This window comes from Xenopus laevis, chromosome 8S (assembly GCF_017654675.1).
Source record: "Xenopus laevis strain J_2021 chromosome 8S, Xenopus_laevis_v10.1, whole genome shotgun sequence".
NCBI lineage: Eukaryota > Metazoa > Chordata > Amphibia > Anura > Pipidae > Xenopus > Xenopus laevis.
The window spans coordinates 35,245,142-35,270,080 of NC_054386.1; the positions used below are offsets into that span (position 1 = coordinate 35,245,142).

The following is a 24,939-nucleotide window of genomic DNA, read 5'->3' on the forward strand; positions in this document are numbered from 1 at the left end:
CTCTTGCGCCTCACTCCTCCCTCCTCAGCCATCAGTCCTGGGTCCTCGCTCCTCACTCCTCCCTCCTCAGCCATCTGTCCTGGGTCCTAGCTTCTCCCTCCTTAGTCATCAGCTCTTGCTCTTCACTCTTTAGGGTACGCATATTCAGCCCTGCACCCTGATTATAGTTACTTGATCTTGCCATTCCTTTTAGCCAATAGGCTTTTCAGGTTTTTTAATTGCAGCAATCAAATTCGAGCTACAGCTGACAGCTGAGGAGGGAGAAGCTAGGACCCAGGACGGATGACTGAGGAAGGAGGAGCGAGGACCCAGGACTGATGGCTGTTGAGGGAGGAGTGAGGAGCGAGGACCCAGGTCGGATGGCTGAGGAGGGAGGAGTGAGGAGCAGGACCTAACAGCTGAGAAGGGAGGAGCGAGGTTTGACGTCTGCTTTGAGGAGCGGTGAGTGTAAAAGCAGGCAACGTTGCATTCCTCTAGCATAGGAGATCGCATACAGGGGATGGATTTCCCCTGACGATGTCCTAATATGCGTTCCGTACTGGCGACCTGGAGAAATGGTTTGTGCTACACTGTTTCAAGAATCAGAACCAGAGAACAGAAAGTAACAGATACTTTTTCAATTTCAACGTTTTCAATAACAATAGTATTTACACATAACTTTAAAAACACTTCAAATGTGTAATGAGTGTCCAACGAATTATATTTTCCTTCACTGTGCAAAAACCAGGTTCTGCTTAAGAGCCCTGTAACCCAGAACTTATTGTTGCCCATACTTAAGATCCTCTAGAGCGGGAGACAAAATGTCCCATGTTGCGTTTCTACCACCATTAATGTAAATTGCAGTTGGAATAAAAACATACATGCCGCCATTGTTTTCTAAAGTAGCCCAAAGTTGCCTCACGAGACATATTTGACCTACTATGCAGTGCTTCCCACTGACAATTTACATTAATGTTAAAAGGAGATAGATAAGCTTATGGATAGGTTTTGTCTCCAAATAGCCAGTGTATTTATACCCATTTAACAATGGTACTTACTGGCTGGCCTTTGGTCCCAAGCTCCCCTTTGGCTCCTGGAAGTCCCATTCCCCCTTCCACACCACGTTTTCCTGGCAGCCCAATTTCACCAGGTAATCCCCTTTCACCCTAAAAAAGTGGGAAAAGATAATGTAACTAATTATTTGTATGCAAGACTATGTCAGATATTTACTGTAGTTACAATATTTTGCATGGAATAATTTTCACTGCCAGCTGTGTGCCACCATTGTACTGATTCCTAACTGGCACAAACTGTAGCAATACTGCAAATGCTATACAAATTTTATACATATAGCAACTAGAAATCACATCATAAATAAAAACAGAGGCTGAGAAAGAGTACTGCTGCCACTGCAATATCCATTCCATTTATTAAAGGTGCTTTAAGTACCAGTCTGATAAAGGAGAGAGGGATGAGGCTACTGGCTGTCACTATGGCTCCCACCAGGACATAATTGGGTCCCAGAGGCACTGCTGTTAATGAATCACTTAAGGGGTCCCAGGGTTTCTGCAGAAGCACCCATACTGATCGGATCCCACTTAGCTCAATAAAGGAATAGGTCAGAGTCTGGGCCAAAGGTCAAGGCAGCCAGTGGAGGTTTCGAGTTCATTAATAACAAGGTAACTGACAAAGTAATCAGTCAAAATAATGAGAAAATGTTTAGAAGGGACCTTTTTGAGGCTTCTTTACCAGCCCTTTAACAGTGAAGATACCCTCTAGGAAGCCCCCCCAGTAGCTTCCTAGAGGATCATTCCTGTTATTGCACTGTTGAACCTCTGGGCTGGTATTTTAAATTCAGTATAATCATATGTATATCAATATTAAGCCTTTGTTTTCTCATTTTATTTCACATTTCTCTTATATTTTGTAGGTACAATTCCCTATAGGTGGAATACAGCACTTGCAGATGGACATTTTTGAAAACTGTAATCCCCTGAGCATAATGTCATTTGTGCATTTACAGTAATTTTGTCTAACCACCAGAGGGCAGCAAATAACAAGAACTCATCCTCTGCGTAAAGAAAGAGTAAAAATGAAAATGTTTACATGCATTTAAACACAAACACAAGCTAAAAACTTGACACTATTATCATGTAGAGCAGGAAAATCTATTTCATATAAAATAAAGAAAAAGTTTTTCTAGGTGCTGAGGGAACAGATATAAACCTTAAATGAATTGAATATTTCCACTTTTTTAATGTTACTGGTCAAAATCAATTGTAGGTTTTGAAAAGGTCCTGCTGTAAGGCACCCAATTGGATGCACGCAAATAACACACTATAAATGTAATACCTCCATTAAATAAAATGTTTTATATTGGCTGTCTGTATATAACAATGACACAGTAACATGCACAGCTTTACCCTGGCAGCCAGTATGTATATTCTGCAAGCTGTAATGAATGCCCAGGCTTGCCTCTGTCTTATTCTCTAGCTTTTTTCTGCATGTTCTGCTTTACATAGACATCTTCAAGCCTTTACCCTGCCAACTGTCCCAACTGCATAGCAAGTGCCATCCCTATCACTTCACTTCCACAACTTCAATTGTCTCTCTAATGCTAGATTGACATTGATACTGTTGGGTGGATATCAGTTGGTAAAGTGGAATTTAGCCTTCTTGAGTGACCTGGTTATACAGCCTGAGACCACTGTGCTCATTATAAACACCCATAACACTGTTATGTTTAGTCTTGCCTAGAAATCAACTGTATAGCCATGGGTTAATGCACTGGGACAGAATTGCCAAGCTTTAGAGAATGAGCCCCAGTGTGTAAAGCTGGCTGGCTACAGGCTTCCTTATCATCTCCTACCTCCCTCCATAAGAAGCCAAGGCATATAGGTTAGAGGCCAGAGGGTGGAGAAAGATTTCACAGGGGATTTTACAGATGGGATCTGCCAAAGATAGGATAGATATGTTTGCCATCAGTTTGTACAGGGATACAATGAAACTCTGGCACGTTTAGTACTGACATGAGTTCTGCTGGAATAATTCAGCTTTTCTGCTAAAGATTGTATGGCCAACTACCTGACTGCCAGCACCGTAGAGTTCCCAGGTTCCTCTGTGATCTGTGCTGCACAAAGCATTGTCTGGCCACACTAATTACAACAAGATCAAAAGTTCCTGTCAAGGAATGGTTAAAACCAACAACATACTGTATAGTGATCTAGTGGGAAGTGCTATTTTCACATTATCGAGTATGTGAAAAAGATACTGTACTATATGGCCAATAAAATCACAGATAAAGCAGGTGGCAGAGCTGCTGGAATTCATCTCGTAAAGCTGATGCATTACATGGAATAATGTGCCCTAACAAAACAATAACCAATTTTATGTGGTCAGTTACTGTTGCTGCACCCTTGGCCACATGGGATTTAAGGGTGCACTACATGTAACATTAGTACTGCTGCAACTTGCTCCAGCTGCAAGGGGCAATCTCATTCCCACCCCCATAGTCTGTAAATGGGGCACACTCAAGGGGAAATGAGGACAAAGATGGAGCATAACTGATCTTCCACCACCATTTGTGTGGGGTTTGTTGAAATCCAATACGTTGCCTGGTTAATAACAGAATGCAGACAATCCGGCTACAATGAAAATTTGTGTAGATGGAGCAGTGCCAGATAATAGATCCCGTACCAATAGTGTTTATGCCAAAGCATGGGATGACCACGGGCCAGATGCACCACTTCAATTGATTTTTACGGCCCTTATCCCTGCCAAAGATCTCTATAGGCTTGTTTCTATGACATCATTATGTTTGTATAATTTGACCTGCCAACATGTGGTGTATAAAATGAAACTACCACTATACAGAAAGCCAAGTGGATTTTTAAAAAGAAATAATACTGCAGTGTGTCAGGGCATTACTATTCCCTGTGCCCGCTCACAGCTGTGTATGTGGCAGGAAACAATGGCTACAAGCTTTTTTCAGTTTGTATATACAAAGGCCTGGGTTCTATGGTTTACATATTAGGGTTCTGGGACAGTAACGTTGATAATCAGGCAAATGTAAAGATGGTCTATCTAAGGCAATAATCCCCAACCAGTAGCTCGTGAGCAACATGTTGCTCTCCAACCCCTTGGATGTTGCTCCCAGGGGCCTCAAAGCAGGTGTTTATTTTTGAACTCCTGGCTTGAAGGCATGTTTTGGCTGCATAAAAACCAGATGTACTGCCAAACAGAGTCTCAGTGTAGGTTGACAATCCACATAGGGGATATTAAATGGCCAAACACAGCCCTTATTTGGCACCCATGAACATTTTTCATGCTAGTGTCGATCTCCAACTCCTTTTACTTCTGAATGTTGCTTATGAGCTAAAGGTTGGGGATCCCTGGTCTAAGGTATTTTAGCATGGCATTGTCCTTACCCTGAATCCTGGTGGTCCCTGAGCTCCTGGCAAACCAGGAACGCCAGTGTTTCCTCTTTTTCCTGATGTACCAGTAAGGCCAATTTCCCCATCTTCTCCTTGTTCTCCCTAATAAGAATAGTTACAATTACATTTCTTTTCTCAATAAAGTTACAGTAGAACCCCCATTTTAAGTCTCCTGATTTTAAGTTTCCCCTCATTTTACATTTTACAGTTTATTTGTGGTCCCTTCTGTATATTAATACATTTCCCTGATTTACATTTTCCTGGATTTTACAAAAAAATTTTCTGGTCCCCTGAAAACGGTAGAATGGGGGTTCTACTGTATATGGCTAAACCATTATCAACCAGAGTGAGCTGTACTTATGTTACCTTAAGTCCTGAACTTCCATCTTTTCCTGGAATTCCATCAGGTCCAGCAGGGCCCTCCTGGCCCTGTCTTCCTACTACTCCCCTTGGACCAGTCATACCTATAGTACCCTGCAGGCAAAACCAGCAGATACAGTTTACTTATATATCTAATGAGTTATTTTTTTATGACTACTATAGTGATTGAGCAACGTGGGTTGGGGTAGTCACTGGGACAAACAATGTTATTGTCTCTCAGTCCAACACACCTAATCACTCCCTAAAAAAAAAAGAAATGCAGTGGTGCTCAGGAGCAAGAATGCTGTGATAGTTGAATCTTGGCAAACCATACCATAGACAATTATTTAATATTACTGTTGGGTGTTAAGAGTACCTAGGACAACAAGAAGCACTCACCCCAAATCTTATCCTAATTGGCCATCAGGCTGGATTTCTAGCAAATGAGCCTTTAAGCCAAAATATTACTGTAATTGTTCTTTATACTTGCGACCCCATCTACTGTTTAGGCTGCCCAACAGTATGGCATCCTATACTCTGGGAACAGATTAGTTACTGTTTAGAATACTTCTTCCCAATCAAAAGTTAACATACACGGCTAGAGGCAGTCCAGGAAAATATGGAAAAATATGGAAAGCCTGGATGGGGGAGATCCAGGGCACCTAAATGTCCTCCACTTTCCTTCCGAAGGGGATAGTATGGGTACTTCATTTCAGTCTGCCCACCTAGATCCACTCGCTCCTAGCCTTACTGTCAGATACTTAAACGAGGTCCATCCCTCCTTACTTTCAGTTCTACTTTGGATCCTTCAGAAGTTTTACCTTCTTTTTTTTCTATATTTTTTTTCTTCTCATTTCTAGCTCTTAAATGTTTAAAAAATCCAATAAAGAAAATCTTTAAAAAAAAATAAAAAAATACTGCACACAAATGGCATTATGTGCTACAAATACAGGTTGCTGTACTTTGTTAGCCAGTAAAAATGTTACAGGACAAGCCTTTTGAAATAAAAAATAACAAAAGTAGTATAAAGGTGATACCTTTATTGGCTAACTAATATTAAGGGACCCTTAAGGTGCACTGCATATCCAAACATTGCTTGCATATACTTAAATGAAACGGAGACCTTACATATTAGAATCCTCCGTTAGTATAGCACATTGCAGTTGGGTTGGTTGACTTGTCCACTACTGTCTGGTTTGCTTTTTCAGAAATTCTGAAAAAATTTAATCACATAGGAGGTCTGTCTATTTGGTTTGTGAAAGATACCACAGAGAACAATACTTACAGGCTGTCCACGTGCTCCCGGCTCCCCTGGCTTTCCAGGCTTGCCTTTCAGACCCTAGAAAAAACAAGAAACAGAACGTAATCCAGATCCTACATGTGACCAGGTCATGGTTCTGTATGGCGATGCCCTCATTATTAAGCAAAATAAAAACCTAGTAAAATGTAAAAGGTACTTACAATACCCTACATTTCTAGCTGGCGCAGACCCCCATCTTACTGCTAAAAGTGTAACTCAAAATCTGCATTCACTTATCCACATGTTCTCATCATGAACACGGCTTAGGGAATGCCAAACTGTTATTAATGCTAAAAAACAAGTTCTGTTACAAAATGTAAGTGTGCTGTTTTCACTTGTCAAACAACAGAGGCTGCCAGTGGAAGTATTTCCAGCAGAATCAGCCATTCTTAACTACAAACACTTCCTTTTTTTCCTTCCTTGACATAAAAATACAGAATTGTATGACTAGTGATTTGTAAATGTTCCTTGGTGCATACTATGTGCACGTATCCCATAATGCTCTATGTGCTTTTTATAGACAGACAGGGCACAAATAGATTGTCAGAGCTCTGCATGATACCAGCCTCCTCCTCCCAATAAGCAGTGGAGACTCAGTGCAAGGAGATGGGAAGGCAGCATCTCTTACTCAGATACGATCCCTATAGGCTGCTATTCCCGTTCTGGAGGAAATCGGCAGAACGTACCACTGCGCCTTTGGATCCCGGTAAGCCCTGAAGACCTCGCGGTCCAGGATGCCCCTGAAAATGTACAATGGGTAGGTGTTGATTCAACTAATGTGGCTCATAGTATTGTTCTTTTTATAAGAGAGACAGGACAGGACTAGAGATCTTACCGGTAAACCCTGCTGCCCAGCATTTCCTCTAGGTCCATCTGGTCCATCTTGACCCTTAAGTAATATAAGAATTGATTTTAAAGATTGCAGCGGCCTTTGAAACAGTAACCTACACATATATTTGTTCTGTAAGTTCATCAGAGCTGCTAAAAAATGTTTTCCCTTGGTCTACATCTGTTGAGATGTTCTTCCCTTTGTCTATTTTGTTTGAGTCAATAAAATTGCACAACTAAAAAGTTGATTCACTCAGTCTGTGTGCAACAGTAGTTTGGACTATATCTGAAATGTTTAAAGGAGAAGGAAAGGTTAAAACTAAGTAAGCCTTATCAGAAAGGTCCATCTAAATATACCAGTAAACCCCCAAAGTAGTGCTGGTCTGAGTCCCGTGTCAAAAGAAACTCTCCATTTCTTTCCTTCTACTGTGTACACATGGGCTTCTGTATCAGATTTCCTGCCTTCAGCTTAAACCTTATTGCCCTGGGCGTGAGCATGCTCTGTTTGCTCCTCTTCCCCCCCCCTGCTCTGCTGTAATCTGAGCCCAGAGCAGGGAGAGACTCAGGCAGGAAGTGATGTCACACCATGTTAATACTGCAGTTCCTATCCTAAACAAACAGAGAGTTTCTAGAGCTGTTTACTCAGGTATGTTAAAACATTCTACAGAATAAATATAGCATTCTAACTTGCACTATTGCAGCTATTGGCAATAAAATGCCTCTGTAGCTTTTCCTTCTCCTTTAAGGCCATTACAGAAAACACATTTTCCACTACATCTTATGCCCTACCTCTTTCTAGCAACCCATTGCTTTTCTTCTTCATTGGGCTCACCCTGTTGCAGCCAGTTTTGACCTTCACTTGCTGATAGGCAAATGTTTATAATACAGCTAGTATAAATTGCCAAAATCATCATGTAGCAATATGCTTACAGGGCTACCAAAATGCTGAGATTTCCCCTAAATGGCTTTAAGATTCATTGTTGCCAATGTTGAGTGCAATGGTAAGTACATAAAACATTTGCCTTGCTATTTTAGTGTAGGCATGTATATAAATCCTCATCAGTAGCTGAACATAGGGCTGCTTTTAATAGAGAGTGGTGTTTGGGTACCTTTTCCATACATGCAAATATAACAATCAAGATGCTTCCTCTTACAGAGAAACCCATGTTCATATTTCTGGCGAACTGTGTTCACTTTAGGCTAATTGCCACTGCATTAACCAACAGGTAGTAACAAATTTGACTGCCTAGTCCTCATGTATCATTATTCAAAAAGCCAAATTATTCTGGGGCTTATTTTCTAATCCATTATTTTCTAATTTAAGGATTTATAATAACAACGCTCTAGTGCCTCAAAGGTCTTACATAATCCATGTACAAATGAAACCAGCAATCAAGGTGTGTACATGGATGATCAGTAACTTACAGGATATCCGGGGTCTCCAGGCTCTCCTCTGTCTCCACGGTCACCAACAGGGCCCTTTAAAACACATTAAAACCATTATATCCATTGAACCCAGTTAACTTTTAGTTATAAATTAAAATTGTACTTCATTGGATATTTTTTTATTCACAATGTGCTTTATGTTTATGCCCTATAGGTATCCTTTCATCTTCAATAATTGCTTTTAGTTTCATGGTGAGGGGTGCCATTGGTGCAGGAATTTTTCACCTGGTATCACATAGAATTCACTAGCATACATTTAGGGGCTGATTCACTAAGGGTCGAATATCGAGGGTTAGCTAACCCTCGATATTCGACTAGGAATTGAAATCCTTCGACTTCGAATATCGAAGTCAAAGGATTTAGCTCAAATACTGCGATCGTACGATCGAAGGATTATTCCTTCGATCGAACAATTAAATCCTTCGAATCGAACGATTCGAAGGATTTTAATCCAACGATCGAAGGAATATCCTTCGATCAAAAAAACTTAGGAAAGCCTATGGGGACCTTCCCCATAGGCTAACATTGACTTCGGTAGGTCGAAGTTTTTTTTAAAGAGACAGTACTTCGACTATCGAATGGTCGAATAGTCGAACGATTTTTACTTCGAATCCTTCGATTCGAAGTCGTAGTCGAAGGTCGAAGTAGCCCAAAAAATACTTCGAAATTCGAAGTTTTTTTACTTCGAATCCTTCACTCGAATTTAGTGAATCAGCCCCCCAATTATGACACAATATAAAAGGCTGCATTGCCGCTATGCAGTTGTTTTATAACTTGCCCCAAGGCTCCTTTTAGCTTGAAGGGATTCTGTCATGATTTTTATAATGTAGTTTTTATTTCTAAATTACACTGTTTACACTGCAAATAATTCACTCTACCATATAAAATTTAATTCCTGAACCAGCAAGTGTTTTTTTTTAGTTGTGATATTGGTGTGTAGGCAGCCATCTCAGGTCGTTTAGACTGGTCATGTGCTTTCAGAAAGAGCCAGCACTTTAGGATGGAACTGCTTTCTGGCTGTTGTTTGTTCTACTGAATCTAACTGAATGTGTCGCAGTGGGACCTGGCTTTTACTAATGAGTGCTGTTTTTAGATCTACCAGGGAGCTGTTATCTTGTTATTAGGGAGCTGTTATCTGGTTACCTTCCCATTGTTCTGTTGTTAGGCTGCTGGGGGGGTGATATCACTCCAACTTACAGTAAAGCAGTAAAGAGTCACTGAAGTTTATCAGAGCACAAGTCTTATGAATGGAGGCAGCTGGGAAACCTGACAATGGAATGGATTTCAGTGCATAATTCTACTGGATCAGCACTATTAAGTATATAGAGCATGAGAAAAATGGAGCACCAAACGAGCCGATTATTCGTCCATTAAAAAATAGAAATTTATTGAAGAATCATTAAAAATGGTGAAGGCATGCCCAGAACATATTGTAGGCTGCCTACACTATTAACTGATGTGTTTTGAAAAAACATTTTTTTCCCATGAAAGTATCCCTTTAGGTTGAAACCTCAAAAACACTGGTATCTGCCTTAGCTCACACTGGCGAGGAGGACGTTATTTTGGCAGACAAATGGCAGCATCTAATTATTTTGGCTTGCTTAGAGTATCGTAGCTAATTTCCCAATTTGTAAAGCATCTCTTGTTATTTTGCTGCTAGCAAAAGTGACTTCTATATAGGTCAGAAGTAAAGTAAAGTTGATAAAAACTAAATGATTTGTTTAGTGCCATTTTAGAGCCAATGAATGAATTATTGTAAATGGGCGGAGATGCTTGTGTTTTGTTTGAGATCAGTGCATTGGTTTGGAGAAGTTCAGCAATATCTTGTATACTAAAAAATGCTGTTGCTACACAACTAGATCAATGGCCCAAGTCATTTTAACTGCCACTACTTGCAGAGGTATTCAATGTGCCCTCTAGCCAGAGTTGACTGATTTCAAGGAAAGGAAAGTGTTTCTCAGACAGTAGTGTATATTGTTATTTCTGCTACAAGTAGTGGCTATAAAATGACACATGTGCCACAGGCCTATGGGTCCAAAACACAGCAGATGTGTAGAAGGACGTGCCATGAGCAAATGTTAACCAAAAGAATCCCCCACACAAAGCTGCATCATTTAATGTGCTACAAATATATCAAGACGATGAATGTCAAGTTTTATTTTAAGAAATAATGGACACAGTCGTTTAATTTTTCTGAGGCTGACTTACTCTGTCTCCGGGAGCTCCAGGGGCACCTTCTGCCTTCCCGTCGTCCCCTTGTTCTCCCTGTGGAAACACATTTTATTAGTATTATATTTATTTTCCACAGAGCTGTACAAAGCATTACTAGGAACAATGAGAAGAAACAAAACAGCAAACAAGCACGCAGGGAGCCCTGCCCACAAAAGCCTGCAAGCTACAGCAACTGGAACTGCTGAAATGCGAGTTTTGGGTTTGAGCTGGGGGTTGCTCATCTGAAATAGATGCTAAACCCCACAGAGCCAGATTGTCATTTAATGGAGTTAAAAGGCCCAGTGTCTGCTCTACAGCTGTGCACAAGGAGGAAATGTTAAATAGTCCTGAGACCCAGGCTCATTTGAGTCAGACTTTTGACATCTCTTTCTGTTTTCTAGTTGAAGACCCTAAAATTGTTATGGCTCATATTACTATGGCTGAAACTGCACATTGTTGACTGAACATCTGATACATCTGTTAAACCCCCCTGTAGGATGTGCACCATCAGCTTTGTCATTGCCTATTCTAGTGCAGGGCAGGTCCGACTGAGGAGAAGCAGCAGGTCTCTTCCAATGTTGATCTTTGCAGAGAAATGGGCATGTTCCCAATGCAGAGTGGTACAGTTGGTGATCATCCATAGATGATTTTTTTTTGGTTTCTGATATTTTACAGATTAGTGTTTGTTGTTCTGTTGATGCTTTGTAGATTGTGGAACTTGCATCAATTCAAAAGTTGTCACCATTTTTTTCCAATGGAGGTAGCTTTATAAATTGTAGTACAGTCATCTTTTCGGGAAGTAAAAAAAAACTCACAGTTTGTTTGGGCTATAATATGAATGAGACTTGGATGTGACAAGTAAAAATGCAGAAGAGAGGGCCAAGCATAAACATTGTAAGCTCCAAATGCAGACATAGCTAAGAGTGTTCTAGCTGGCTGATGGCCCACACACAGATAAGTTCATATACAAAAACATCCCATCTGGAGGCTCCAAGTAGAGAGGAATCTACAGTGCGCTTGCTATAACTCATCTGCAGCTTTGTTGTATAGATGCAGTCCCAATTTAAAACTGGTCTAGGTATTATTAATAAAAGCCCTGTGAGCGTTGGTTCTGTTCAAGTATCATTTTTTGGCTCCTCTGTGTTTTAAAGAATCACATCCCTGTGTTGGCAGTCCAGTGTGGATGTAGAATGGCAGTTGTGGAGGTGCCTAGTGCCACAGGCAAGAATATCATCAACAATGGTGGAGTTTGCATGGAGAAGACTCCCAAGGTAAGCCAAGAAATAAAAATGGAGCAACCTTGGAGTGACCAATTGCCTAACCAACAGTACTCTTTATATTTGGTTTCTGTCACTCCTGACAGTGGTGTTCCCCCCCACCCCTACCGTGAGAGTCACATTGTTGTCACACATAGTACACATTCTATTTTTTCTTCTTCCTTGAGTTATAACTGTTCTCAAACAAGGGAGTTTCCCCTCTGCTTTCTGGATGAGCCCTTGCGACTGGCTTCTGTAACAATGAAGACTACAGTTCGGTCCAGCTGGATCCATCTGCGCAGTTCATAGAGAGACAAGCTGAATGCCATCCAGAAACTTGAGTCATAATCTAGCCTGAACTGGTTATCATGGAGCTGAGTCAGCATATGAGCAACAAAAACCTACTCAAAAGGAACTTTATTATCCTCACGCTGAATAGGCATCTCTTCAAAAGATGAGAACGGCAGCCTTCAAAGTGACTGACCAAGGATTCTGGGAGTACAGTAATAATCAAATAAATCTTTCAGCATCTGTATTACAGATCAGTATAACTCATAAACTTCATAAAATTATCTATTATCCTTTTCCCACTTCTTTAACGCCATGCTACACTGTTTGTAATTTGTTTTATCTGGCCCAAAAAACAGACATTCCAGGGTTGGTATAGCCTTTAACCAGCTCTTTAGGTACAAGCTACACCATGTAATCAGGTCCATGCTGGATAGTAAGAAGAGACAATACAAAGTAAGAGGGAAACTTAGCAGCTAATTTCCTCAGGAAAGGATATAGCTAGACCTAGATCAGCTTTAACTGTACATGCTCCTGTCTTGAAACCATAGAGAAGAGGACCCAAAGAAGCACTATATGGCACCCAGCAACCCTGCTGTGATACCTTGCTTATTTTTAACCAGGTACAACAAACTAGGGAGTTAAAGGGGCTCCTAGTGAATGTGAAAGGTTTTAAGCAGACTCTTGATCTCTTTTAAAAAAAATGTAATGGTGTTTTCAAGTTATTTGTAAATATATCTTATATTGAAACCAGTGTTTATTCCTTTTTTGCCCTTCCTCCAGTTTTGTAAATCAGCTGGCTGCTGCTGTTTCAAGAATTAGAAGCCAGGAACAGAAAGGAACAAACAAATACTATGTTCAATTGCAATAACATTTATAAATAATTTAAAAACCATTACAAATGTTTAAGTAAATACTGGAAAAGTTGCTTAGAATGACATTTCCATTCATTATGCTAAAACACTCTTTGGATATGTCCCTTTAAATTACAAAGCAGCCCTTTATTATGGTCACCAAGATACTTTATAGGTAAGCAAGGAAGCTCACTTACCTTTTCACCCTTTATTCCTGGTGGTCCAATTGGACCAGGGGGTCCCTTATGTCCCTTTAAAAGAAAAAAAACATAAGCCTCATTGGATCTGTTAGGCATCAATGTGCTGAAAGAGACAAGTAGATCTGACTTTGTAAAAGTAATTTATGTGGGAACAGGTATAGTTATGGTATGTGGTGTCAATATCTGATGAAAGGGTGTTACCCCTCAAAATGTTATGCAAAATTACTAGCGGTGCTACCATTGTGCTTAAAAAAGCATTTGCTGGAACAATTCCATGTATGATCACATGAATTCCAATGTGGGCACAGTTAACCCCTATAAACTATCAGCAGTTGTGTAATAAGGTTTATTTTAAGTATTACCTGATAACCTGGCATTCCTAGTTCACCCTGTGCACCCATTCTTCCAGGGGATCCCTGTTAAGAAAACAAAATATCTGGGTTAGTTTATGAAATATACCTTTAGACATATAACAGAGTCTGCATAAGGTTCCTTACCTTAAAGGGGAACTCCACCCAAAAACTATATTGTACAGCCACAATTGTGGGGCAAGTTTATATAGCATTCAATGACATATTAAGAGTAAGGACATTAGATATGTTTTCTCTCCATATCTCACTCTAATTGGCCTTCAGGGTGTGCTGCAAGGAATATCTAGCAGAGCACATAAGCATTCACGCTTGAATATCATGTTATCCGGCCTATATGTAAGGCCCTCTTTCTGAGGCTGTGACTGTATCCCTCTAAAGTCCCAATGTTTCTGAACCTTTGTGGGTTAAAACAATATTCTTCTGTGGAGTAGAAAGTGCACAATGGAATAAATAAAATGCAACTCACAACAGGTCCACGAGTGCCCCTGCTTCCCTTAGGTCCTTGGTTCCCAATAGGCCCTGGATCGCCTGGAACACCGGTTTCTCCTAAATGTCCCTCAAAGCCTTTGCTCCCCTGAAATGAAAGAATCCCCATTAGTTAAAAGATGTTACTATATTCTTGTATTGCTGCTGATGATATTGTCCTCAGGATACCTTAAAGGGATTCTGTTTTTTTCCTAATGCACCAGTTAATAGTGCTGCTCCGGCAGAATTCTGCACGGAAGCCCGTTTTTTTTAATATTTAATTTTGAAATGGGATTAGACGTTAGCAGTCTATGAACAGAACAATGGGCATGTAACAAGATAACCACTCCCTGACACCTGCATTGCTAAAAATGCTCCATATACTTCCAAAGATATGAGAATAGCACTCAATAATAAAAATCCAAGTCCCACTGCAACTCCTCCAGTTACATTGATTAGTAGAAACAATAGCTTTGAAAGCAGTTCCATTGTGAAGTGCTGGCTCTTTCTGAAAGCACAAGATCAGACACAATGACCTGATATAGCTGCCTACACACCAATACAGCTTACTAAACTACATTTGTTGGTTCAGGAATACAATTTTACATATTATAGTGAATTGTTTGTAATGGAAACCGTACCATTTAGAAATGCAACTACATTATAATCTCAGATCACAAAATCACAACAGAATAGCTTTAATAAGATGTCTCAAGAATTACCTTTCGCCCGGGTTTTCCTTTTTCTCCTTGTTTTCCTGGCTTTCCTTCCACACCCTGCAAGGCAAATAGGGGGGTTATTAAATGTGGAGTCCACATTTGCACATGTATCACAATGCTTTATGGGTGACTAAAAATATCTTATTCCACCTAAAGTAATTGGCCAGCTCTATCACTGTGAGCACTTCTCTACTGAGGGACTCTCTGGGAAATGGCATTGTGGCATTTCTGTGGCATACTGCACAAAGTGTGTGTGTGTGTCCATTTGTTGCACTATAAAAGGGTTTTAATCTCACTATATTGCATATAAATAATATATTGTTTTACAGGTAGGACCTGCCGATAACCCCAGTGATGGTTCAATTCCCAGCAATGCTCATCCCACAGAGAGAGGAAAGCAGGGGTGATGAATTCAAGAGAGGCAGCCATAGACAGAGAGAGAGAAAAAGAGAGGCCGAGCAAAACCACAAGACATTCTTTCCGACAGACACAGAAATGTCTTCATGTATTAAACATTGCAGCTCTGCTCATGAGGGAGCTGTGGCACAGGAAATTAGCAGGATTAAACAGGCAGCCCCTGATCTCCAAACACTGCTGCAGATTTATGAGAAACAGATTATTTTCTGAAGCGGGTTTCCATATATACAGAAGAGAGAGGCTGGAGGCTGGGCAATCTGGTGTTGGGTATCGTACTGCGAAATTCACATAGACGGGTGAATTGAGCAATGTGGTGCATGAAATATTGGTAGGAAGGCAACCACAAAGATGTCTACTAGCCAACATAATGGGAAACTAATACAAAAAGGTAAACTTTCTCAATAGCTAATTATGGAATTGGTTGACTTTTGAGGGATGCTGGAAGTTGCAGTTCAGCAGCTGGAAAGCCATATAGCCTATATAAATCTTGATACTGTAATAATGCCTTGGAAGCCACTTCAACTAACATTTTGTCATTAGAAAAAAAACCCAGATGTGCACTTTCTGTAGATCAGACAGCTTTGTTTCAGGCTCATTTTAACTTGAGGTCTTCTTTAATAAGCCATAGTTCTTGGCTTCGAAAGTTATAGATATTCAAAAGAAAACACAAACGAATAGCAGACCTGGCACCTTCTGGCCATGTGACATTGGCTCAGGGCACTTGGAGATAAATTCTTCATGTAATTGTTGGATTTAATAGGCTGAATAGCCCTAGACAGCACAGTTTTCATACACCATAAATGGGAACGGTCTGCCGGCGGTCCCAGGCATTTTCATCATTGCATGTGTTTTCCTGAGAAGATTGCAGCAATCACAGTATCTGCTGTGCCAAAACCCTTCGAGTGAGGCATTCCAAGAAGTGGGCTTGGGTTTCTTACATGCTCTACAATGGCTTTACTGGAAAAGATACCCTGGCTTGTCCATGGCCCAAGAAATCAAGAAGAATAGCTGCTGGAGCGGAGTGGAGGCCTTACAGCCAGCTGGCATGGAATTACATGGACTGCTGCTCAACCATTTAACTGCCTGTGGAGCCATTCACCATGTTATAGAAAATCCTTGCTATTAAACATATACCACAAAGGCACACTGTTTCTGATCTTATTAAGAGATGTTTGCTTGGGAACAGATTATTTTTCTGTTGCAGCTGAGGACAATCCCAAATACATAACAGTCATAGGTATTCATATGGTTGAATCATGATCTCAGGATCTGTGCAGGACAGAATGACGTACAGTAAATATTGTTCTGTTAGCTTTTCAGGTCTGTTAAAGCTGTATAATTTAAATGTGACTGCTTCATCTTCAGGAACACATCCAATATTATGTACAAGCCTGTTATCCAGTACCAAATTATCTTCTCCAGGTATTCCAACATGGCACAGGCCAGGGTGAGGCATCCTCTGGCTTTCCAAATATTGTGAAATAGATATTCCATAACTCCTGCACCAACTCATCAGATAAAGGGATGTTGGGAGTTGATGTTTATATTAAGAGGTTCTATTCTTGCTCTAGGTTATCAATAACTATTGTCATGAGTCATTGGTTCTTTGCTGTCAAATTATACTCAAAAAATCTGTCACTAAAGGGAAAGGGAGATATGTAAGAGATATATCATTTCTACATGGCAAATAATTTACTAGTAGGTGTAGTAGAATAATAGAAAACCAACAGACCCAACAGTCATGACATGCTGCTGATTTTGTGTCAAAATCATTCATTGAGGCTTATTCCAAATAATAATAGTGTGGTGTTTATACAAATGGCCTGCTGGTGTCACTGTGCACAGGACTTGTACTGTGCATACATACACAAGCATACTCAAGCTGACTTTCTGTACAGCTTGAAAGTGAAAGTGAAAGCTTACAGTTGTGTAATGCCTGCATGACTCTGCTAATAAGAGACCAAATAGTGGAAGAAACAAACTCAACTCGCATTAGAGAGAGACTGGATTTAACCCTTGCAAAGGCTATTACATTTGCTATCCAAATTGAAACAGCAGTAGCAGAGGCTAAAACTCTCAGTCAGGGAACTGCTGGGAATGTACAGATTGTGAATTCAACACTGTGGCCTAATAATGCACAGTCACAGGCAAAATACAGTGCTAAGGAAAGGGATTCACCTACAGTATAAAACCATACAGCAAATACAAATAGAAAATACTGCTTTCACTGTGGTTCAACACAACGCACTGCAAATCATGTTACATGTCCTGCAAAAGCTAAACAGTGCCGCAAATGCACAAAAGTAGGACATTTTGCTAAGATCTGCCGTAGTTCTGCTAAAGATGTTCATGAAGTCACTACTACAAATGTCACAGTATTAAGTGTGGATAAAGCTGGTACATTTATTCCAGACAAGTTTATATGCACTGTCAGTGTCAGTACTGCTTCTGCTGACAAGGGACACTCCATTAACCTGATGCTTGATACAGGTTCAGCTGTTTCTATACTACCAAAGGATATTTTCTTGAAATACTTTGCAAACGATCCGCTTGTTGCAACTGCCCTAAAACTGGTCAGTTACTTAAAGGATCCAATCCCTGTGCTTGGTTGCTTGCCAGTGACTGTACAATTTGAATCAAATACTGCAAAATGTGACTTTTACATTATGAATAAGGTTACTGCTATCCTTGGAAGGGATCTCTTTGCTGAATTAAACCTACAATTAGTTGATGGTCTCATTACTACAGCACCAGTGCCTGCCACACAGCCAGTGTCTAAAATTTCACCACAAAGCAACACTTCACTGGGCTGTGCAAATAACTTTTTACCCAAAGCTAAGTTGAGACTAGTGATGGGCGAATTTATTCGCCAGGCGCGAATTCGCGGCGAATTTGCGCGATTCGCCGCCAGCGAATAAATTCGCGAAACGCCTGCGAAAATTCGCGTCAAAAATTCGCCGGCGTCAAAAAAATTTTTTCCGAAAAAACGGGCGCCGGCGTCGGAAAAACGGACGCCGGCGTCAAAAACGGGCGCCGGCGTCAAAAACGAGACGCCGGCGCAATTTCGCGAATTTTTCGCCGTTTCGCGAATTTCGCGCGAAATTCGCGAATTTTTCGGCGAAGCGAAACGGCGCAAATTCGCCCATCACTAGTTGAGACCAGATGTAAAACCAGTACATTTCCCGATTCAGCATGGGAAAAACTTGCTATTGATATTGTTGGTCCTTTTACAGATGCTCCTTTAGACTGTAGATTTGCTATAACCTTGATGGACTATTATAGTAAATGGCCTGAAATTGCATTTGTTTCTCATATAAAATTAGCTACAGTACTAACAGTCTTCAGCAGAGAAGGTAATCCTAAGAAGTTAATATCAGACAACAGTCCACAGTTTGCCTCATATGAGTTTGAATCCTTTCTTAGAGAGAGGAATATTGTGCATAGGAAATCTTCAGTGTATTACCCACAAGCAAATGGAGAAATAGAGCCATTCAACTGAAGTCTGAAAGAAGCACTACAGACAGCAAATCTTACTGGTAAATCTTGGAGAGTATTTACAGCAGAGTTCCTACATAACTACAGAGCAACGTGCCATGCAACAACTCAATCATCTCCAGTTGAATTATTACATGGCAGACAGATGCGCACTAAGTTACATGTTGCAGACATCAAACTTCCACAAAATACTGTGCCTACAAAATCATCTACTGCTGACATTGTGAAACGTCAACAAGCCAAATGCAAGGCTTATACTGACAGAAAATGTGGAGCAAGAGAAGTACACTTTCAGCCTGGATCTTTAGTCAGAATTAAGAAGCCAGGAATACTGAAACAAGGACAATCTAAATTTACTACACCGCTTGAAGTGAGATGCCAGCAAGGACCATACACATATGAACTGTCGGATGTACACAAATGGAATGCGAGTCGTCTCGAACAGCACAGTTGATTGGAGAAGTGCAGAAAATGATAGGCTGCTCAGCTAAAATGATCTCAAATGCTTTAATGTGGCAACCATAACCCGAAAGACGTGGAAGAAAACAGAAAACAACCATTGGAATGGATAGAAGAATAGCCAAAATGGCAAAGGCTAAGCCAATGATTAGCTCCAGGAAGATCAAAGAAGATCTAAAGTTACCTGTGATACTGTTACAATTAGAAGATGCCTATGTGAAGCCAAGCTATCGGCAAGAAGCCACAGTACAGAGTGAAGCCAGGAAAGCATCCTGATATGGGGATGTTTCTCATACTATGGTGTTGGGCCTATTTATCTCATACCAGGGATTATGGATTCATTTCAATACATCAAAACACTTGATGAAGTCATGTTGCTTTATACCGAAGAGGAAATGCCCTTGAAATGGGGGTTTCAATAAGACAATGACCCCAAACACACCAGTAAACCAGCAACATCTTGGTTTCACACCAACAAGATTGGTGTTATGGGGTGGCCAGCCCAATCCAATAGAAAACTAGTGGGGTGACATCAAAAATATTTGTGAGGCAAAACCCTGAAATGCAGAATAATTGTGGAATGTAACAGGTTGGTGGAAGTTGGTGGACTCCATGCAACACAGATGTGGAGCAGTTCTCAGAAACACTGCGTATAAAACTCAATATTAGTTCATTCATTCAAAGGAAAGTAAAAGGTTGAACTTGATGGACGTGTGTATTTTTTCAACCTAATATACTATGTTACTATGTAACAGCTTTAAATATTCTTTAGTTTATATAGTGAATGTTTGAGTTTGTAAAGAAGAATGCAGACACTGCTATTTTTTTGGAACAGAGTAATATTCCCTTTCCATCACTTTCTGTAAAGGAATAAATTGCAATTTGCAGTATCTGTCACTATGTTACTGTGTATAGATTGCCCTGTGAGCATCAGAACTATACAGCAGAAATTCAAGTTGTGTCAGTCATTCGATGCTTCAGAGTCTTAACTCTTATTTGCCATTCTACTCCACAGAGACTGTATTACCCACCATGCACATTATTCAGCATTCTAGAGGATAGAAACAGAGGCAATCCTTATATTGGTCAAAGCTTTAGTAGGAACATGCTTCTCATCTGATGGGGAGACAAGCAATATGTACAAGGGGTTAATATGAGAGTTTATAAAGTCTAGGCATGCTGATGGCTGCACAAGGGGGAAGGACAGGGACATTAAGAGATACAGATGGTAGAAGAAAGCAAGGGAGGGATTGCTCAGCTGCTCCTGGATCTTGTGCAATATCAGTACAGCTGCTGCACTCCCGGACATTACTTGCCAGCAATCGGAAAGTTGAAACGTTAGAATTTATGGAGGATGATGGCCTGTGGATTGTAATGTGTCCCCAAATGCTTAAGCAGCAAATAAAGCCCTTCCTAATAGGTATCATTTAATCTTCTTTTTATAGTCCCCCAAACTAGCAGTAAATATTTAAGTGCTCAGCTCTGTTGTGTGTGTGTGTACATTTAATTCTAAGTATATATTTTGTTTCAAATCATATGTCAAATAAGTAAAAATATTCCTGCTCTTAGGGGAAAGATGTATTTTTTTTATTAGCACAACAGACTCAAAAAAGTCAGGATCATGCAATTAGCATGTCCTGTTACAATTCTTTACAGTGTGGAAAGGAGAGTCCCCTCTATCTTGCAGTGCACATTCATTTAAATATTCAGTTGGGTGTTAGAACCCATCACTCATTCTGGGCTCTAACACCCCATAGTACAGAAAGTATATAAATTGTTCATAGAAATGAACAACCAACTCAGTAGAAGTATGAAATAGCTTATCTGTAAACCACGTTATCCCAAATCCTGCAAATTATGGGTAGGCCATCTTCCACTGAGCCCATTTTTATAATGCATTCTCTGTAATAATAAATGGCCCCTTCTACTGGACAATAACTAAGATGCAAAAATCTGTATTGGTGGCAAAAACAAACATGTTGGGTTAATTAAATGTTTTTCCTTTTTTTTGTAGACTACGGGGCCGATTCACCAAGGGTCGAATATCGAGGGTTAATTAACCCTCGATATTCGTCTGGGAATTAAAATCCTTAGCGCAAATAGTTTGATCGAACGATCGAAGGAATAATCCTTCGATCGAACGTTTAAATCCTTCGAATCGAAGGATTTTAATCCATCGATCGAAGGATTATCCTTCGACCAAAAAAATTTAGGAAAGCCTAGGCTAACATTGACTTCGGTAGCTTTTAGATGGCGAACTAGGGGGTCTAAGTTTATTCTTAAAGAGACAGTACTTCGACTATCGAATAGTCGAATAGTCGAACGATTTTTAGTTCGAATCCTTCGATTCGAAGTCAAAGTCGTAGTCGAAGGTCGAAGTAGCCCATTCGATAGTCGAAGTAGCCAAAAAAACACTTCGAAATTCAAAGTTTTTTTACTTCGAATCCTTCACTCGAAGTTAGTGAATCGGCCCCTTAATGTATGGTGAGACAAATTAGAGGAAAAACGCTTATCTGCAAAACCCTTGTTTCAAAGGTTTCAGATGAGGCATCCCATACCTGTACTAGAGTATACCTTTCTAGAGGGCATGAAAGCAGAGGTACTTTACTACAGCATTAAATAGCAGCCAGAGACAGAGAATTTTGCCCATTATGGACTGAACTGCAATTTGCTCTGTAGAATACAATATGGTTGCTAGCAGCAAACTGAATTATGCAGGGACCCATGATACATGCAGTGCCAATGATTCACAACTCACTCTGACACCTGGGAGTCCAGGAAGACCAGGGGGTCCATCTTTTCCTTTTGCCCCTTCCACTCCTTTTTCTCCATTTTCCCCATCAGGTCCGGGTTGTCCCTTTTCTCCCTATAAATAGATGAATTACACATTTTAAAGTGATACTGACACTAAAAAATTAGTTTTTAAAATATGAATGTACATTAAAAGTTGCCTATAGGTCATTCTGGTTGTTTTTTGCTGAGAGGTTTGTTTTTGTAAGTAATTGTTACAGTTAATAAACCTGACTATTTTGCCAACCTAATTCTGCTGCACAAATATGGCAGCCCCCTCATAGGCGGTCACATGGAGTCAGATAGGTAATGTAAAAGCATTGGGCAAATACTTTATGGCAAAATTATAAGAAGCATGCAAAGCCAATTTTATGGTAGATGTAAAAAAAAAATTTTTGGTGTCAGTATGCTGGCCCAGACCCGCTCTATGGACTCAATCTCCTCACCTCCCTCCCTGAACCTGGTTTAAGTGGTACCAAAATGATTTTGCTATGGGACCCAGTGACTAATACTGTATTTATATCTGTCTGCAGTGGTGGGCAAGGGGTGGTTGCCAGCAGGGAGAGGTGGTCAGTGGTGGTGGGGCCCTGGAGATAAGGTCCTACAATGAGCCCTTGGATCTTTAGTTCAACAGTGGTTCAGCTGGCTGACAGCTGGGCAGATGTGGCACTCCAAGGTATTTTGAGTATCCCTGCCTGCCTATTGCCTTCACAGACTGTTGTTTATAGCAGTATCTTGGTTATAATCCAGACCAAACAGGTAGTATGACAGCTAAAAGGCCCACCTCATGTGAAAGGGAAGCACTGATTCAATAGATCGTGAACTCATCCCACCCTTACCTTCATGCCATCAGGGCCGAGTAAGCCACTTTCCCCCTCCATTCCGGTCTCGCCCTGTATGAGGAGATAAATAAACCACAGCATGAGTTTTTATAGTTGCGAGTGGTCATCACATACTTTAAGATGTGTAAAAGGTTCTTTAATAAAGACATAGATAAAAGAAATAAGGGTCAAGGTACACCAGTTGCTGTATACAAGCCCTTCAAGTACTGGCCTCAAATTAAGCCTTGGATGATTTAATGTGCCAATGTTTAGGATTTAATTATAGTTCAGTATTTGTCAAAATAATTTGAGGAAGATTTGTGATTTATCTGAATTCAAAAGGTAGCGAGTTTAGTGTAACACGTTTTTTTTGTTAAATTGCTATTTGGAAGAGAACAGTGTCATCAAATAACCTGAGGCCACTTAGGGCTAGCGGACACTAGATATCTATACCTAGATTATCAGAATCACTATAGAGTTCTGTAACTATACATGTATGCAAAGTATGGCTGTCATGGTGCTCTGAAGTGTTTGAATACACTTACCCTTTGACCAATCAGACCTTGTTCTCCCGGAATGCCTATTGGACCAAGGTCTCCCTAAGAGGGAGAGAGAGAGAATGATTAAGAACCATTTCACGTGAATGGCACAATTCAAGAAGATGCAAAAATATTTAATTTAACCCCATGAGCTAACTAATGTAGAATTTGCATTGTTGCAAACAAAAAAAATTGAGTTTACTTAGTGTATATTCTATAGCACTGGCTGATTGTCAGCTCTTACGGCAAATGTAGAGCACTAAGCAACTATTTAGAGCAGCAAAGTGACATCACTCAACATTATTTTCCCACTGCACCTTGGATGTAGTAGTGATACCAAAACCCCATACATTTTTGAGACCAAATTATGAGACATAATAACCAACTTGCACCTTTTGCCATTCTTACTGTGCGAATGCAGATATATTAGACATAACTACACATGGAAAATGCATGTTAAGGGGCGTATTTATTAACATTGGAGACAAACATCACCAGTGATGTTGCCCATAGCAACCAATCAACAATTTGTGAGATTTGAATAGTCACCAATAAGTTAGAAAACAAAAGCAATGATCTGATTGGTTGTTACAAGGCTTATTGCAACACATATAAATGCCTGTTGTGAATGTAGGAAGAATTGTAAAATTCACTACTATATTTAGAGGATTTAGTATATAGCCCATGTTTGTTAGTTTTCCCTACAAAGCTTTACACATCTGGGATTCTCCAGGGTATCAAGGAACAAGGAGCTCAGTGTCCTTTGATACTTGGGGCCGAAGTATCTTCCATGAAATATAAAATGATAATTTCAGTGTTTAGAATTCATTGGGATGTGCACTTTGTGCAATCTATAGCTTGTATCAGGCATGAAACTGACCATGTGTGTCGGCTTTGCAGGCTAAAATGCTTATATCTGGTGCAGTACTATTTGTACTCCTGTGGGTTTCAGAGATTTCCATAAAACTATACATATTTATTATTGGCGCACTTGGAGGTATGGGGCTAGAGTTTTCATAATTATAAAATAATATGTTTGTATTGTATTTCATTAAACTGAAAGTATGTATTTCGGAGTGATGTACCTTATTAAAGATGCTGAATTGCACTAACATTACACACGTGCACTTACTGGGTTAATAAAGATTATTTGGCAGCTACTAAATAATTTCACACTTCTCTAAAGCAACCAAAACCCTCTCATTGCCTTTGGCCCACATACAAAAACAACCAAAGCCCTCCTGAATGCAAGGACACTTTGTACCAATGAGAGAAACAACGTTTTATTATTTAGCTACAGGCGCTAAAGTCTGAATGTCTCTTTAATGCATGGATGAATTTAATTAATGGTCATGGCTCGCTACATCGCATGATAAAGATTAACACATTGGCTACTTGCACTTGAAGCAAATTGCAGGCAATGATGCAAGCCATATCAGTCAGTTTAGCCACTTGCTGGCATATGCATCATTAGGCCAAGCTTATAACAACAGAGGTTCCAGTGCTAATGAAGGAAGAACCTGTGTTGGACATGGAGAGCTCAAGAAGAATTTAAAGGAAAAAAATCTGAATGAAACATGGCCCCAAACACAGAGCCGCACTCATATCAGGTATCTTTGTCTGGAGAGACCTCTTTTACCTTATTGTATATCCCACTGCTCCCGTTACAATATCAGTTATGGGAGGTTAAGCCGTCTCAGTTGCAGGC

At 40.2% G+C, this 24,939-nt stretch overlaps 1 protein-coding gene across 2 annotated transcripts in view; it reads right to left on the minus strand.

Moving 5' to 3' along the window:
- The window catches only part of col27a1.S (collagen, type XXVII, alpha 1 S homeolog), a 162,274-nt gene that overhangs the window by 15,028 nt on the left and 122,307 nt on the right, over positions 1 to 24,939 (minus strand). For both annotated transcript variants that reach the window (XM_018232747.2, XM_018232746.2), the window contains exons 35-49: positions 23,238 to 23,291; positions 22,711 to 22,764; positions 21,840 to 21,947; positions 14,714 to 14,767; positions 13,993 to 14,100; positions 13,518 to 13,571; positions 13,153 to 13,206; positions 10,555 to 10,611; positions 8,326 to 8,379; positions 6,908 to 6,961; positions 6,759 to 6,812; positions 6,058 to 6,111; positions 4,779 to 4,886; positions 4,407 to 4,514; positions 1,038 to 1,145 (exon numbers count right to left, since the gene is read on the minus strand). In XM_018232747.2, coding sequence (XP_018088236.1) covers positions 1,038 to 1,145; positions 4,407 to 4,514; positions 4,779 to 4,886; positions 6,058 to 6,111; positions 6,759 to 6,812; positions 6,908 to 6,961; positions 8,326 to 8,379; positions 10,555 to 10,611; positions 13,153 to 13,206; positions 13,518 to 13,571; positions 13,993 to 14,100; positions 14,714 to 14,767; positions 21,840 to 21,947; positions 22,711 to 22,764; positions 23,238 to 23,291 — 1,083 coding nt within the window. The remainder of the gene's footprint in view (positions 1 to 1,037; positions 1,146 to 4,406; positions 4,515 to 4,778; positions 4,887 to 6,057; positions 6,112 to 6,758; positions 6,813 to 6,907; positions 6,962 to 8,325; positions 8,380 to 10,554; positions 10,612 to 13,152; positions 13,207 to 13,517; positions 13,572 to 13,992; positions 14,101 to 14,713; positions 14,768 to 21,839; positions 21,948 to 22,710; positions 22,765 to 23,237; positions 23,292 to 24,939) is intronic.